The sequence below is a fragment of the Pristis pectinata genome, chromosome 10 (genome assembly GCF_009764475.1).
Source record: "Pristis pectinata isolate sPriPec2 chromosome 10, sPriPec2.1.pri, whole genome shotgun sequence".
NCBI classification, from domain to species: domain Eukaryota; kingdom Metazoa; phylum Chordata; class Chondrichthyes; order Rhinopristiformes; family Pristidae; genus Pristis; species Pristis pectinata.
Window position 1 is genome coordinate 90,212,044 of NC_067414.1, and position 16,152 is coordinate 90,228,195.

Here is a 16,152-nt window from a genome sequence, read left to right on the forward strand (position 1 = left end):
TTAAACCTTACGGTTCATGTTTGTACCTGATACTCTCTGTTAACTCTTAACATTTCGCTCAATTCAGGAGAATCATCTCGCAGCTTTAGAAAGCAGGGACAGATGTTCCTGGGTAAAATGACACAAAAACTTCGTAAGCAGCAAAGAGATCAGGTATTAAAATAATGCATCCCATTTTCAGTAACTTGTGACACCGAAGATCCACAATTTCCAGCTCAGTGGAACAACACTCGATGTATGAACCCTGAAGATGAGGTAGCTAATTAACAACCTGGAAAAATGCTCAGACTACAATGAGTAACCATGGCAACTGGTCAACAATGCTGCAGAAAGCAAGGAATGGGGGTTCTGCACAAGGGAAAGGCCTTGTATAAATCAATTGATCTTTCTCAATTCACTTTTTGCGTCTTTCTCACTCTGTTTGTTCTTATTTTATCTCCATTTTGTCTTATTTTACTCCATCCCTCATCCTCCTTGTGCTGTTGTGCTGCTTTTTCTGTCCCAGCCAATCTCCTCCATCCTGGCTCACTCTTCTCCTCCGCCCGCTTGTCTCTCTCTCTCTCTCTCCCTCTCTCTTCCCCCCTTCCATTTCTCACTTCTCCCATCCCCTTCTCTCTCCAACTTGTTTCTCTTGTTCTTGCTCCCCTTCCACATTCACTCTTTCTCTTTTGCCTCTCTCTGCCCTTTCCTGCCATCCCACAATTGTGCAGGGCCGCACAAAGAGTCAGCAATGAAGACAGGAATGCTGGAAATACTCAGCAGCTCAGGAGGCATCAGATGCTGCTTGACCTGTTGAGCATTTCCAGCCTTTTCTGTTTTTACTTCAGATTTCCAAAATCTGTGTTTTTTTGGCTTTACCATGAAGAGCCAGCTACAGCACTGCCAACATACTCAAGCAATGTCAACATATGTTCAGTCTCTACCATGGCTCGGTTGGTAGTCTTCTGCCTCCATCAGGTTGTCATGGGTTTGAGGTCCATTTCCGTGACTTGAGAACTACAAACATTTAGGCCGGCACTCATGCATGGCGCTGAGGGAGTGCTGCATTGCTGGCAATGCCACCTTTCAGATAAAATATTAAACTGATGCTCCACCTACGTTCATCTAGCTCTCTTTCTAAGAAGAGCAGGAGAATTCTTCCTGCTGACCTTACCAATATTTATCCTTCAATAAACATCCCTAAATTATCATCTCATTATCACATTGATATTTGTGGGAACTTGCTGTGTGTAAATTGATTGTCATACTTCCCACGGGAACCACCTCATAAGTACTCTACTGGCTGCAAAATGGTTTGCAATGAGAAAGATGCTAAATAAATGCAAATCTTTTTCTTTTTATTTCAATCTGGACGGTAAACAGACAACACCTTCCAGCATGCTAAAAAGCCAAATGGTTTGCGGAAAGAACCAATGTCTGTAGATTGAGTTCATGGCAAATCTATTTAAGGATGAGTGATATAGAGTCATACAGCATAGAAAAAGGTCCTTCAGCCCATCAGCTCTGTGCCAGCCACCAAGCATCCATTTACACCAATCTTACACTAATCCCATTTTATTCTCCCCACATTCCCATCAACTCTTCCAGATTCCAGCACTCACCTACACACTGGGAGAAATTTACAGTGGCTAATTAACCTATCCACCCGTATATCATTGTAAAGTAGAAGGGCAACTGGAGCACCCAGAGGAAACCCGTGCAGCCACAGAGAGAACATGCAAACTCCACACAGACAGCACCGGAGGTCAGGATCGAACCTGTGTCTCAGGAGGTGTGAGGTGACAGCTCTGTTAGCTGCACAACGGCTCTCCCATAAAGTACAGCCCATCTTCTGCCTGCATCCTTCCTGTTTATCATGCAGGATGCTGCATCCAACCAGCCCACGGTCACCCTACTTCACCCTAAAACAGATGTAGTCACTTACTTCTGAAGCAATGCACAGCCGATTGTGTTCTTCTTAATCCTTCGAATGCCTTTCATCTCAAGTATTTGCATGATGTTTACAAAAGCTCTTGGCACCTATAGGGAGGAGGAGTCAGATTTCAGAAGGGGATCAGACCCCGAGGATCAGATGGTTTGTCACGTGACCTCAGGCCACGACTGCTACAATTCACACTGTGTTGAGGCCAACGTTGTGTTAGGCCGGGTTGCCAGTGGAGGATTCGGCCTGCCCTTGCAGCTTAGGCAGGATCGTGTTTACCTTCAGATAGCCATTCAGCAGGGGAATCGCTGGCATTCCTCAACCCAGTGGCAGGCATGCTTAGCAGAGAGCAGGCAGCATCACATTGGTCCTCAGGTTTAGAGGCAGGATAGCTGTTTATTTGAGTCTTGGAGTCATAGAGAGAGACAAAGCACGAAAACAGGCCCTTCAACCCATTGGTCCACACTGACCATCACCCACTAATCCCGCACTGTTCTCCCCGCATTCTCATCGACTCCCCCGAGATTCTACCACCGGGGACAATTTACAATGACCAATTAGCCTATGGGCTCACACGTCTTTGGGATGTGGGAGGAAACACAGGTGGTCACAGGGAGAGCATGCAAACTCAACACAGACAGTACCCGAGGTCAGGATCGAACCAGGATCTCTGACACTGCGAGGCAGCGGCTTTACCCGCTGCACCACTGTGCCACCCAAATGGAGTGGCCAGCCCTGACTGCAAAGGGAAGTGCATGTAAGTGGTTTATTCAGCTTACAATTTCTAGTACTCCAGTGCCTTTTAAATTCATCTTAACAAATACCTAAGCCTCTTTGAACAGATTTTAAATATCTCCAAATGGCAGACACGTTTAAGGACAGTGAACTTTCTTTGCCATCTCTTAGCTGCCAAAAGGCCATCACAGATTTCAAGGGGGCGGGGGTTCAGGGTAGTCAACCTGAGGCCAACTTGGCATCAGGAACCCTCTCCATCTTCTGATCTCCAGCCAATTCTGAAGAGCCTGAGCATTGCGTGCACGTTAATGGAATTTCTCTGCCTGATTCTCAGTGGATACAACCACATTGCTGACTGAAACTGACTCCATAAATCCTTACTCTTGGCCCTGGAAACCTTCAAACATCAGTGGGAAAGGCTTTTGGTAACTTCTCCAAATGGTACAAAAGCTTGAGAACACCTACCACTGGGCTTAAGGACAGCTTCTATCCTGCTGTTATCAGACTCTTGAATGGACCTCTTGTACGCTAAAGATGAACTCTTGGTCTCTCAGTCTATCTTGTCGTGGCCCTTCCACTGTATTTGTCTACCTGCACTGTACTCTCTCTGCAACTAACACTCGCTGTAACTAACACTTCTTCGTTTTTGTACTACCTCGATGTACCTATGTATGGTATGATCTGTCTGGATGCCTGCAAGCAAAAGCTTTTTACTGTATCTCGGTACATGTGACAATAATAAACCAATCACCAGCTGCAGGATATCTGAAGTTGCACCGTCTACATCCAGAGTACGGGATGGTGGGCAGGATTGAGCAGAGGACCAGGTCCAGAGTGAGACACAAGAGACTGCAGATGCAGGAAATCTGGAGAACGCATGTCCAGAGCGATCTGACTCGTGGGACGCCCTCGAACTCTTGCAGTCATCAGTCAGTCTGGCAGGGAGGACCTCGAGGTGAGGACAGCGGGTCAATCCCACATGCCAGACCTCAACACTTTTATTCTTTCACAGAATGCAGATGTTGCTGGTAATGCTGGCATTTATTGTCCATTCCCAATTGCCCCCCCCCACCCCCCAAAGGTGCAGTTAACCATTGCAGATTCTCTCTCCTGGAGGGCATCAGTGAACCAGTTGAACTTTTAGAACAATCCAATAGCTTTATGGTTAACATTACTGAGACTAGCTTATTTTTGAAAAAAAAGTATTAATTACTTGAATTTAAATTCCTCAGCTGTAGTGGTGAGATTAGAGTTCATGCCTCTGGATCAATGGCCCAGAACAGAGACTGTTAATTCAATAATTTATCCTGCACCATGGTAGAGGCCTGCTTCTTACATTATGATATGATATGATATCTTTATATCGATGTACATCGAAACACACAGTGAAATGCATCTTTTGCGCAGAGTATTCTGGGGGGCAGCCCACAAGTGTTGCCGCGCTTCCGGTGCCAACACAGCATGCCCACAACTTCCTAACCCGTACATCTTTGGAATGTGGGAGGAAACCGGAGCACCCGGAGGAAACCCACGCAGACACGGGGAGAACGTACAAACTCCTTACAGAGAGCGGCTGGAATTGAACCCGGGTCGCTGGTGCTGTAATAGTGTTACACTAACCGCTACACTACTGTGCCTGCCCTTTAATGCAACAATACACCCACAGAAATTTTACAATTAAACTGCACTTAAGATGCTAAACAATGCACTTTCCTGTCTCTTGAGTGGAGTCAGGAATCATGTTTTAATTTACAAAAAGTTTAAAAAATATCATTATTGGAATGAAATAAAATTAAATGCAGTGCAGTTGGAGTTGGGTATTATCTGGTTTGTAAGCATTGTGAATGTTAACAGCTCCCTTAAATTCAGACTAATTGAAAAAAGATGCTTCTCTTTAAACAAATCTTGCTATGGTTTACTTTTGATATCCTGCAGCTGGTAAAGTTGGCAATGCGATCAAAGGCATCTCTCACTGGTGTCTGATGACTGCTTGGGGGCGAGAGTGAGGACCTGCAGAGTCAGCCTCAGTCAGCAACGCCCCTGTCCGGTTGCAAGAACCGAGAATCAGGCAGGGAAAACCCATCGGACCCATGAACCATTCACAAGTGTCGGGGGATACACAGAGGCAACCACTCGGATTTGGATGGAGGTGTGAAGCAGCAGCTTAAAAACGTTGCGCTCCATTCAGATGGTATTTAATTCTAGGAGGTATGTGGACTGGGAGAAGAAGTTTTGTTAACCATTGGCAGTGTTGAGCTCAAAACTGGGGGAGTTTGAAGGGTGCATGCAATCATCTGGATGAGGCTGGAAGACCCATAAGAATTGCCAGCAGCAAACTTCACACTACAATGGCATCCTACACCTGTGGTCTGTGATCTACCCTCTGCCATTACCTATAAGTAAAGGGGATATGTCAGGGACTGGGTCAATTCAAGATGTTTCCTCAAGCTTCTGACTCATTCAGACCATTTTACCTGTTCCTGCAGGATATCCAGTGCCTCCTGAATATGTTTCACGTAATTATCAGCAGAATAGGTCTCCTAGGAACAAAGAATGATAGGCATTAGGAGTTGAGCTATAAAAAAGCATCAGTAGTGTAGAAAGAAGGAAACTTTTCCCCATTGCAGAGGTGTCTATAACTAGAGGGTATAAGTTTAGGGTAGGAGATAAAGGGGAACTGAGGAAGAATTTTCTCACAAAGAGGAATGGTTGGGACCTGGAATGTACGACGTAAATGGGTGGTGGAGACAGGTACTCCCACAACATTTAAGTATGTTAATGAGCACTTGAGTCACCAAGGCATAGAAGGCTTTGGGTCAAGTACTGGTAAATGGGATTAGTATAGATGGGTACTTGATAGTTGACATGGCAGTGCCTTCCAGATTCCAGCCACCCTCTGGGTGAAAGAAGGTCTTCCTCAGATCCATTCTAAACCTCCTATCCCTTATCGTCTTTCCCAGGGCACCAGTGCTCAATACAAGAGGGCATGGCTTTAAAGTAATGGGTGGGAAGTTCAAGGGAGATATCAGAGGAAGGTTTTTAACCCAGAGAGTGGTTGGGGCATGGAATGTGCTGCCTGAGGCAGTGGTGGAGGCAGGTACATTGGTCAAATTCAAGAGATTACTAGATAGGCATATGGAGGAATTTAAAATAGAGGGATATGTGGGAGGAAGGGGTTAGATAGTCTTAGGCGAGGTTTAAAGGTCGGCACAACATTGTGAGCCGAAGGTCCTGTATTGTGCTGTACTGTTCTATGTTCTATGTTCTAAATCTATGCCCTTTAGTTTTAGACATCTCTGCAATGGATAAGTTTCCTACTATCTACCCTATCCATACCCCTTTTTCTGATACCTTTGCAATACATTGGATTAGAGTACAATGTAGTCTTACTGCAACTATGCAAGGCCACACCTGGATGAGTCTGTGCTTCATAACTAAGGAAGTACATACTTCCTTTGAAGGAAGTGCCAAGTAGATTTATTGGAACGATGCCTGCAACGAGGGGCTGTTCTGAAGAGATATTGAGTAAGTTTGGTCCATCTTTATTCTAACAGAAGGAAAGGTAATCTCTTTAGGGATTGACAGGCAGGCAACTCATGCTGAAGAGTGTAGAATTCAGAACTGAGTCTCAGGGTAAAGGGTTGGCCATCTAGCAATGAGATGAGAAGAAATTTCTTTCTTCACAGGGTTGCAAATTCTCCACTCTTGAGGGATGACAGTGCCCAAGATGAACATATTCAAGGTTATCAATTTTGGACATCAAGGGGGAAATGGGAACTGGTGGGAAAATAAAAAAAGACGCTACGATGGGAAGAGTAAGTTCCTGTAAGGATGAGATCAAATGAATGGAAGTGCCATCTTCCCCTAAACCCATTGTGATCTGAAGCATCCCAGTCAAAAGGAGAAAAGGTCTACTTTTTGCCCATTCTTGGCAAGGTAAGAACATACCATATTCATTTAAGACCTAATCCCTTGCCTGTGGCTCCACACATAGACAACCACACTGATCCTTAAGGCAGGAAGAGTTCAGGGCCAACATGTTCCCGTTGGAGTGAAGAGCAAGGCTGGCAGGATTAGGGAACCCTGGGTCACAAGGGATAGTAAGGTTCTGGTCAGGAAAAAGGAGTCATGTGTCAGGTGACTGAAATCAAGAAAACTCCTTGGAGGAGTATAACGGATGTAGGAGTACACTTAAGAGGGAAATCAGGAGGGCATAAAGAGGACATGAGATATTCTTGGCATGTAAGGTACCAGCTTATCAACATGGCAACCCTGTCCTCACCTGAAGGCCTACTCCCTTTTTCCTTTCAATCCCCTCCCCCCGCCCCCTTTCAGCAACCTAAAACTAACTCGTTCTCTCTCCTTCACAGGGCTGACAAAGTGTCTTTGACCTGAAACGTTGACTACGTTTCTCCTTCCACAGATGCTGCCTGACCTGCTGAGTGTTTCCAGCATTTCTGCTTTTATTATGTAAAAAACAGCTTCTTACAAGAGTAAGAGTGTATTGCAGACTGAATCACGGGAAGGAAAAAGGAGGAAATCTGCAGATTGCAATAATAAAATTACTGTTCTGGGAGATATTAATTTATTCACATTAATTGGGGCTGAGATTCAATGGAAAGCAGTGAACAGAATTCCAGAAGGCAAGACTCTGGTATTTACGAGGAGATATTTTTGAACACATGCTTTTGTTGCTTTGGTGTGGTATTAAGGGTGGCGCAGTGTTGATAATTTCCCACTGCTTTTTCACCCAATATTTATAAAACCAAAGTGTTTTTTTGGAAAGCTAGAAGACTGCCATTTCTCTCTCCAACAAATAGAAATAGGTTTAATTTGCTTCATGCACTGGTCTGCTCACAAGAGCTCCTGTCTGTCATATTTAGATATAAAGGTTAATGTGTTTTATTTGAGGTAGGTTAATTCCTGCCCAGACTGAAAACACACGACCATGCAAAAATCAGCAGGCACACACGGAAGGTGTAGAGAGGATCGGCACAGTGGCAGAGCAAGTAGAGCTGCTGCCTCACGGGGTTGGGGTTCAATCCTGACCTCTGGTAGAGTTTGCACATGGACACGTGGGCTTCCTCCCACATCCCAAAGACTTGTTGGATGTTAGGTTAATTGGCCACTGTAAATCACCTATTATGTGGTAGAAATTGCAGGGGAGTTGAAGAGAATAGAACAAAGAACAGGGAACAGTACAGCACAGTACGGGCCCTTCGGCCCACGATAGAACACAAAACAGTACACCACCCTTTGGCCCACAACGTTGTGACGACATAGCTGATCCCTCCTACCTACAGAATGCCCATATCCCTCCATTTTCCTCTCATTCATGTGCCCATCCTAACCTTTCTTAAAAGCCCCCAATGAAATTGCCTCCACCACCCTATCAGGCAATGCATTCCGGGCATCCACCACTCTCTGAGTAAAAAACTTACCCCTGTTGTCTCTTCTGAACCTACGCCCTCTCACTTTAAATGCTGGCCCTCTGGTATTGGATCGCTCAATAATGGGAAAAAGATATTGCCTGTCCACCCTATCTATGCCCCTCATAATTTTATACACTTCCAACAGATCACCCGCTGCTCCAGAGAAAAGAGCCCAAGTTTTTCCAGCGTCTCCTGATAGCACATGCCCTCTAATCCAGGCAGCATCCTAGTAAACCTCCTCTGCACCCTCTCTAAAGCCTCGACATCTTTCCTATAGTGAAGTGACCAGAACTGCACGCAATACTCTAAATGCGGCCTAACCAGAGTTCTAACAATGTGCTGAGCTATATAAACCTAATTCTAGATCAAACTAACCCTTCCCTCCTACACAGCCCATAACCCTCCATTTTTCTTACACAAATATGCCTATCTAAGAGTCTTCTAAATGTCCCTATTGTATCAGTCTCTACCACCACCCCCGGCAGTGCGTTCCAGGCACCCACCACCATTCTAGATCAAACTAACCCTTCCCTCCTACACAGCCCATAACCCTCCATTTTTCTTACACAAATATGCCTATCTAAGAGTCTTCTAAATGTCCCTATTGTATCAGCCTCTACCACCACCCCCGGCAGTGCGTTCCAGGCACCCACCACTCTCTGTGTAAAAGACCAACCTCTGACATCTCCCCTAAACTTTCTTCCTCTGACTTTAAACGGATGTCCTCTGGTATTGGCCATTGCTGCCCTGGAGAAAAGGTGCTGGCTGTTCACTCTATCTATGCCCCTCATAACCTTATACATCTCTAACAAGTCACCTCTCATCCTCCGTCACTCAAAGAGAAAGGCCCTAGCTTGTTCAACCTTTCCTCATAAGAAATGTTCTCTAATCCAGGCAGCATCTTGGTAAATCTCCTCTGCACCCTTTCTAAAGCTTCCACATCTTTCTTATAATGAGTCAACCAGAACTGAACACAATACTCTAAGTGTGGTCTAACTAGAGTTTTATAGACCTGCAACATTACCTCATGGCTCTTGAACTCAATCCCCTCACTAATGAAGGCCAGCACACCATACACCTTCTTAATCAGCCTATCAACTTGTGCGGCAACTTTGAGGGATCTATGGACTTGGACCCCAAGATCCCTCTGTTCCTCCACACTGCTAAGAGTCCTGCCATTAACGTTGTACTCTGCCTTCAAGTTCATTCTTCCAAAGTGTACCACTTCACACTTTTCCAGATTGAACTCCATCTGCCACTTCTCCGCCCAACCCTGCATCCTGTCTATATCCCATTGTAACCTATGACAAACTTCTACACTATCCACAACATCTCCTAACCTTCATGTCATCTGCAAACTTACTAACCCACTCTTCCATTTCCTCATCCAAGTCATTTATAAAAATCACAAAGAGCAGGGGTCCCAGAACAGATCCCTGTGGAACACCACTGGTCACCAGGCAGAATAAGCTCCATCTACAATCACCCTCTGCCTTCTGTGAGCAAGCCAGTTCCGAATCCAGGCAAACAAATCTCCATGGATCCCATGCCTCATGACTTTCTGGATGACCCTAAAATGGGGAACCTTGTCAAACGCCTTACTAAGGTCCATATACACCACATCCACCGTTCTACCTTTAACAATTTGTCTTGTCACCTCCTTGAAAAACTCAATTAGGCTCATGAGGCATGACCTGCCACTCACAAAGACATGCTGACTATCCCTAATAAGACTATGCTTCTCCAAATGCTCGTAAATCCTGTCCCTAAGAACCCTCTCCAATAGTTTGCCCACCACTGACGTTAGACTCACTGATCTATAATTCCCAATATTATTTCTATTACCTTTCTTGAACAAGGGAACAATACTCCAATCCTCTGGTACCACTCTTGTGGCCAGGGATGACATAAAGATCATTGTCAGTGCCCCAGCAATCTCTTTCCTTGCTTCCCATAGTAACCTGGGGTAGATCCCATCCAGCCCCGGGGACTTGTCTATTCTAGTGTTTTTCAGAAGCTCCAACACTACCTCTTTCTTAACCTCAACATGCTCCAGCACATTAGCCTGTTCTACGCTGACCTCACATTCGTCAAAGTGCCTTTCCCTAGTGAACACTGAAGCAAAGTATTCATTAAGGACCTCCCCTACCTCCTCCACCTCCAGGCACATGTTCCCTCCTTTATCCCTGAGTGGTTCTACCCTCACTCTAGTTATTCTCCTGTTCTACACGTACGTGTAGAATGCCTTGGGTTTTCCTTAATCCTACTCACTAAGGCCTTCTCATGTCCCTTTCTAGCTCTCCTAAGTCCGTTCTAAAGCTCCTTCCTGGCTACCTTATAATTGTCATGGGCACTATGTGATTTTTGCTTCTGAAAGCTTAAGTATGCTTTTTTCTTCCTCTTGACTAAATGTTTCATCTCTCTTGTCAACCATGGTTCCTTCACCCTACCATCCTTTCCCTGTCTCAGTGGAACAAACATATCCAGAACCCCAGTTCCCCAAACAACCTCCACATTTCTGTTGTGCATTTCCCTGAGAACATCTGTTTCCAATTTAAACTCCCAAGTTCCAGCCTAATACCATCATAATTAGTCCTCCCCCAATTAAAAACTTTCCCATACCGCCATGGACATGCTAAAGGTCAGGTAGTTGTGGTCACTATCTCTGAAATGCTCGCCCACCAAGAGGTCTGTCATCTGACCAGGTTCATTTCCTCGTACTAGATCCAGTATGGCTTCTCCTCCGGTGGGTCTGTCCACATTCTGTGTCAGGAATCCTTCCTGGACACACCTAACAAATTCTGCCCCATCTAAACCTTTTGCACTAAGGAGATGCCAATCAGTAAGTCTCCCATGACAACAACCCTGTTATTTTTGCACCTTTCCAAAATCTGCCTACTTATCTGCTCCTCAGTGTCCCGGTGTCTACTGGGGGGGGGGTGGGCCTATAGAATACTCCCAATAGAGTGATTGCTTCCTTCCTGCTTCTGACTTCCACCCACACTGACTCAGTAGACGATCCCTCCCCAGCGTCCTCCCTTACTATCCCTGATTGGCAATGCCCCTCCTCGCCCCCCCCCTTTTACCTCCCTTGCTATCCCTTTTGAAACATCAAAAACCTGGAACATCAAACAGCCAATCCTGCCCTTGTGACAGCCAAGTCTCTATAATGGCCACAACATTGTAATTCCACATAATGATCCATGCTCTAAGTTCATCGCCTTTATTCTTAATACTTCTCGCACTAAAGATGCCCAGGTGAGCAGCTTCAAGTTCCTGGGCGTCAGCATCTCAGAGGATCTATCTTGGGCTCAACACATTGATGCAATCATAAATAAGGCATGTCAGCAGCTCTACTTCATTCGGAGTTTGAGGAGATTTGGTACGTCACCAAAGACTCTTGCAAATTTCTGCAGATGTACGGTGGAGAGCATTCTGACTGGTTGCATCACTGACTGGTATGGAGGCTCCAATGTGCAGAATCGAAAGAGGCTGCAGGGGGTTGTAGACTCAGCCAGCTCCATCACGGACACAACCCTCCCTGCCAACTAGGACATCTTCAAGAGGCGGTGCCTCAAGGAGGCGTCCATCATGAAGGACCTTCACCATCCAGGACATGCCATCTTCTCATTACTACCATAGGGGAGGAGGTACAGGGGCCTGAAGACCCACACTCAATGTTTCAGGAACAGTTTCTTCCCCTCCGCCATCAGATTTCTGAATGAACACGACTTCGTTATTCCTCTTTTGTACTCTTTATTTATTTGTATAACTTAGAGTAATTTTTATGTCTTTATGTCTTGCACTGTACTGCTACCGCAAAACAACACATTTCATAACATATGTCAGTGATAATAAATCTGATTCTGATTTTAACCCACCCAACTGACTGCGTTTATACCTTATCCACTGCCTAGCCTTCCTTACCATCTCCCTGCATATTGCATCTACCTTTACACCAACTGCTCCATCATCTGACCTAACACTCTGGTTCCCATCCCTCTGCCAGCCTAGTTTAAACCCTCCCCAACAGCTCCCACGAATCTGCCCGCAAGGACCTTGGTGCCTCTCAAGTTCAGGTACAACCTGTCCCTTTTGTACAGGTCATACCTTCCCCAGAAGAGGTTCCAGTGATCCACAAATCTGCACCAACTCTTCAGCCACACATTCGTCTGCCATATCTTCCTATTCTTACCCTCACTGGAGTGTGGCACAGGCAGCAATCCAGAGATTACCACCCTTGAGGTCCTGCTTTTTAGCTTCCTTCCAAACTCCCTATATTCCCTCTTCAGGACCTCATCTCTTTTCCCATCTATGTCATTGGTACCAATGTGTACCACGACTTCTGACTGCTCACCCACCCCTTAAGAATGCTGTGGACTCGATCCGAGACGTCTCTGATCCCGGCACCTGGGAGGCAACGTACCATTTGGGAGTCTTGCTCTCATCCACAGAATCTCCTGTCTGTTCCCCTAACCAATGAATCCCCTATCACTTCCGCAGTCCTCTTCTCCTCTCTTCCCTTCTGAGCCACAGAACCAGACTCAGTGCCAGAGACCTGGCTGCTGTAGCTTTCCCCTGGTAGATCACCCTCCCGACAGTATCCAATACGATATACTTGTTATTGAGGGGAACGGCCACAGGGGTACCCTGCACTGACCGCCTTTTCCCTTTCCCTCTCCTGGCGGTCACCCAGCTACCTGCATCCTAGGTGTGACTGCCTCCTGTCTATCATCTCCTCATTTTCCAGAATGATCCAGAATTCATCCAGCTCCAGCTCCCTAACGTGGTCAGTAAGGAGCTGCAGCAGGATGCACCACAGAGGTGTAGTCGTCAGAACGTGGAGAGAATAAAATGGGATTAGGTAAAAGGGTGCATGATGGTTGACATGGGTCCAGTGGGCCGAATGGCCTGCTTCTGTATTGTATGACCCTATGAACAGTTAAACTATCGCCAAGAATTGAACGATGCAGTAGAACATGGGGTACCTAGTCAGGAGAGTCTGTTTGCACTGTTCTGCTCACGGTTGGGTCTCAACTCATGTACACACCACATTCTGGAGTCACTGACTATGGCCAAAACATCTCCATTTCCTCATTCCCGGCAACTAAGCATCTATTGTCCACCCCTGATCTGCAAAGGTCGCATTAGTTACCACTCAACCTCACTGGCGGATCTGGAGTCACACATAGGTGGCAGGTTCCTTCCTGGAATCGGGTGGGTTTTTACAATAATCCACAGGTTTCATTGCTGTCATCACTCAGAATAGTTTCTCATTTCAGATGTACTGATACTTAAGTATGCAAACTTAACTTCTCCAGCTGTCGGGGTGGGCTGTGGATGTTCCCGGATCAGTGGTCTGGGCTTCTAGATCCTTGTCCAGCAATTATGCTACTATAATTATATAAACCAGAAGAACAACATCTTATCTTCCACCTGAGTACTTTGCAACCTTCTGGAATGAGCTCTGAATTCTTCACCTTCAGGTAAACTTCTTTCTCATCGTTTCTTGTGATCAGACGTGTTCCCCCCTCGCTCTGGTTCTTCAAGATGCCTCGCTAATGGTCAGTCCTCATGCTCCTTATCACCCTATCTGTATAAACCTATCTCCGTATTGTCTTCTATCTTACACCTCATTCCCCCCACCCCTACAACAACCCAGTTCTGCCTTGAAAACTGTAAACCCTCCACTCTCCCCCCAGTGATGAGAAAGAGTCGCTGACCCAAAACATTGACTGGTTTCTCTTTCCACGGCTGCTGGTTGACTGGCTGAGTTCTTCCGGCATTTCTAATTGTGTTTCAGATTCCAGTGTCCGGAGTTTTAGTTGATTTCCATTTTGCTATTGTGCCGACTAGTTGAAATGGTTTCCTTGATTCCTATTTTCCAGATGTCCTCCCATCAACCAGTGCAAAAGAGCCCCACCACATGCAGCATTGTGCACAGTTCTGGTCGCCCAACTATAGCAATGGTGTCATTAAGCTGGAAAGGATGCAGAAAAGATTCACAAGGATTTTACTGGGACTGGAGGGATTGAGTTATAAGGAGAGACTGGATAGTCTGGGACATTTTTCCTCGGACCGTAGGAGGCTGAGGGGTGACTTTATAGAGGCTTATAAAATCATAAGGGGCGTGGATAAGGTGGATGGTGTTGGTCTTCTTCCGAGGGTAGGGGAGTCTACAACTAGAGGACATAGGTTTAAGGTGAGAGGGGAAGCATTTAAAGGGTCCTGATGGGTAAGTTTTTCACACAGAGGGTGGTGGGTATGTGGAACGAGCTGCCAGAGGAAGTGGTAGAGGCGGGTACAATTACAATGTTTAAAAAGCACTTGGGGGGGGGTACATGGGCAGGAAAGGTCTAGAGGGATATGGGTCAAATGCAGCCAAATGGGACTAGCTCAGGTAGACAACTTGGTCAGCATGGACGAGTTGGGCCGAAGGGCCTGTTCCCGTGCAGTATAATTTTATGACCCTATGACTATGATCAATCATTTCATAAGGTGTCGGGGAGGTTTAGCATGGACCTCAGCCTAGTCTTCACGCCCTCACTCAATGTGACTTGAGTAGAGCAAGGCCTGAATCCAAATTTTCTGATTGTTTCCCCATGGTAGGGGTGTCTAAGCCCAGAGGACAGAGGTAGGAGAGATCAGAGCTTTAGAGGGGATCTGAGGGCGAATATTTTCCACACAGAGAGTGGTTGGAGTCTGGAAATGTGCTGCCTGAAGAGGAGGTGGAGGCAGATACTCTCATGACCTTAAAGGGACATCCAGACAAGTATTTGAGTCACCAAGGCTATGGACCTAATGTGGCTAAACGGGGTTAGTGTGGATAGGTACCAGAGAGGGCATGGACATGATGGGCCAAAGGGCCTGTTTCTGTGCTGTGAATCTCTACGACTTCATGACTCAGAAGACAGTGAACCAACCGGCACAACCCCAATCACTACAGTTTAGCAACATTATGACCACGTTGATCACTTTGCACTAAAACGGACTTTTTTTGGGTCTAATTGTGTCCTTTCTTGCAAAAATTGTGTTTAATTTATATTTTTCTTGAGAATGCTGCTTATATTATTCCTGTGATGTTGTTACAAGTAAGTTTTTCATTGCACCTGTGCAGACATGTACTTGTGCAGATGACAATAAACCTGACTTTGAACCACCCTGTTCAAACATCAGTGACCACACCCCCCCTCCCAATTGAACATCAACCCAGTCACTGGACCAGAGGCAGGATTGCTGGCAGGAATCCAAAAACCCAATTCACTTATTGAATGAGAGTCTCCAGGCTCACAGATGTTTTTAAAATATGAAAAAGAATAGATTATATCAAAGGGAATGAAAACCAATAAAAGGTTTCACCTTATTCATGCAGTAATCACACAGGTCATTGGCTCCGATGAAGAGAGTGATCACTTTCCAGTCCTTTTCGAAATTAATTTTCTACATGGGGAAAAAAATAGTTTTTATTCACCATTTCTTTCTTACTTTTAAAGTAACACTTCTGGGCTTCTTATCTTTGCTCAACAGGGAACAGGGTGCCATTTTATCCAAATCTTCCCCTGAGAAAGATAACTTCTTACTAACAAGATCGGTGTGCCAGCCTCCTCTGTGACTTCTGCTGACCAATTCATTGGGAAGGGATTATAGGGGGAGTGAGGATGTGCCAAGATCAACCCAGCCATCACGTAATGTCTGCACTTCAAAGGTGATCCAGAAATGTGTTCAGTAATAACTTCCACAAGAGCGTTGAAAGGTATTGGCGTTCAGAAGGATCTAGTACACGAATCACTCTATGCTTAAGTGCAAGCAATTTGGAGAGCAAATGGTTGAGTTAAGTTTGAACTAGGAACAATTTCTTGCAGAGAGTGGTGAATCTCTGGAATCCCCTATCTCGGAGGGTTGTGGGGGCTGGTTCATTGGGGGTATTCAAAGAGGAGGTAGATAACATTTTGAAAGATCATGGAACTGAAGGCTATGAGGAATTGGAACAGAAGAGAAGAGGCCTGGGGCAGATCAGCCATGATCATACTGAGGTAGGTTTGAGGGGCCGAGTGGCCTACTCCT

General features: G+C 45.7%; 1 protein-coding gene across 1 annotated transcript in view; it reads right to left on the bottom strand.

Annotated features, from left to right (window-relative positions):
• plb1 (phospholipase B1) overlaps window positions 1-16,152 on the bottom strand; it is a 141,697-nt gene that overhangs the window by 9,567 nt on the left and 115,978 nt on the right. Inside the window, exons 47-50 of the mRNA XM_052025451.1 lie at window positions 15,448-15,528; window positions 5,131-5,196; window positions 1,925-2,019; window positions 27-108 (exon numbers count right to left, since the gene is read on the bottom strand). Coding sequence (XP_051881411.1) covers window positions 27-108; window positions 1,925-2,019; window positions 5,131-5,196; window positions 15,448-15,528 — 324 coding nt within the window. The remainder of the gene's footprint in view (window positions 1-26; window positions 109-1,924; window positions 2,020-5,130; window positions 5,197-15,447; window positions 15,529-16,152) is intronic.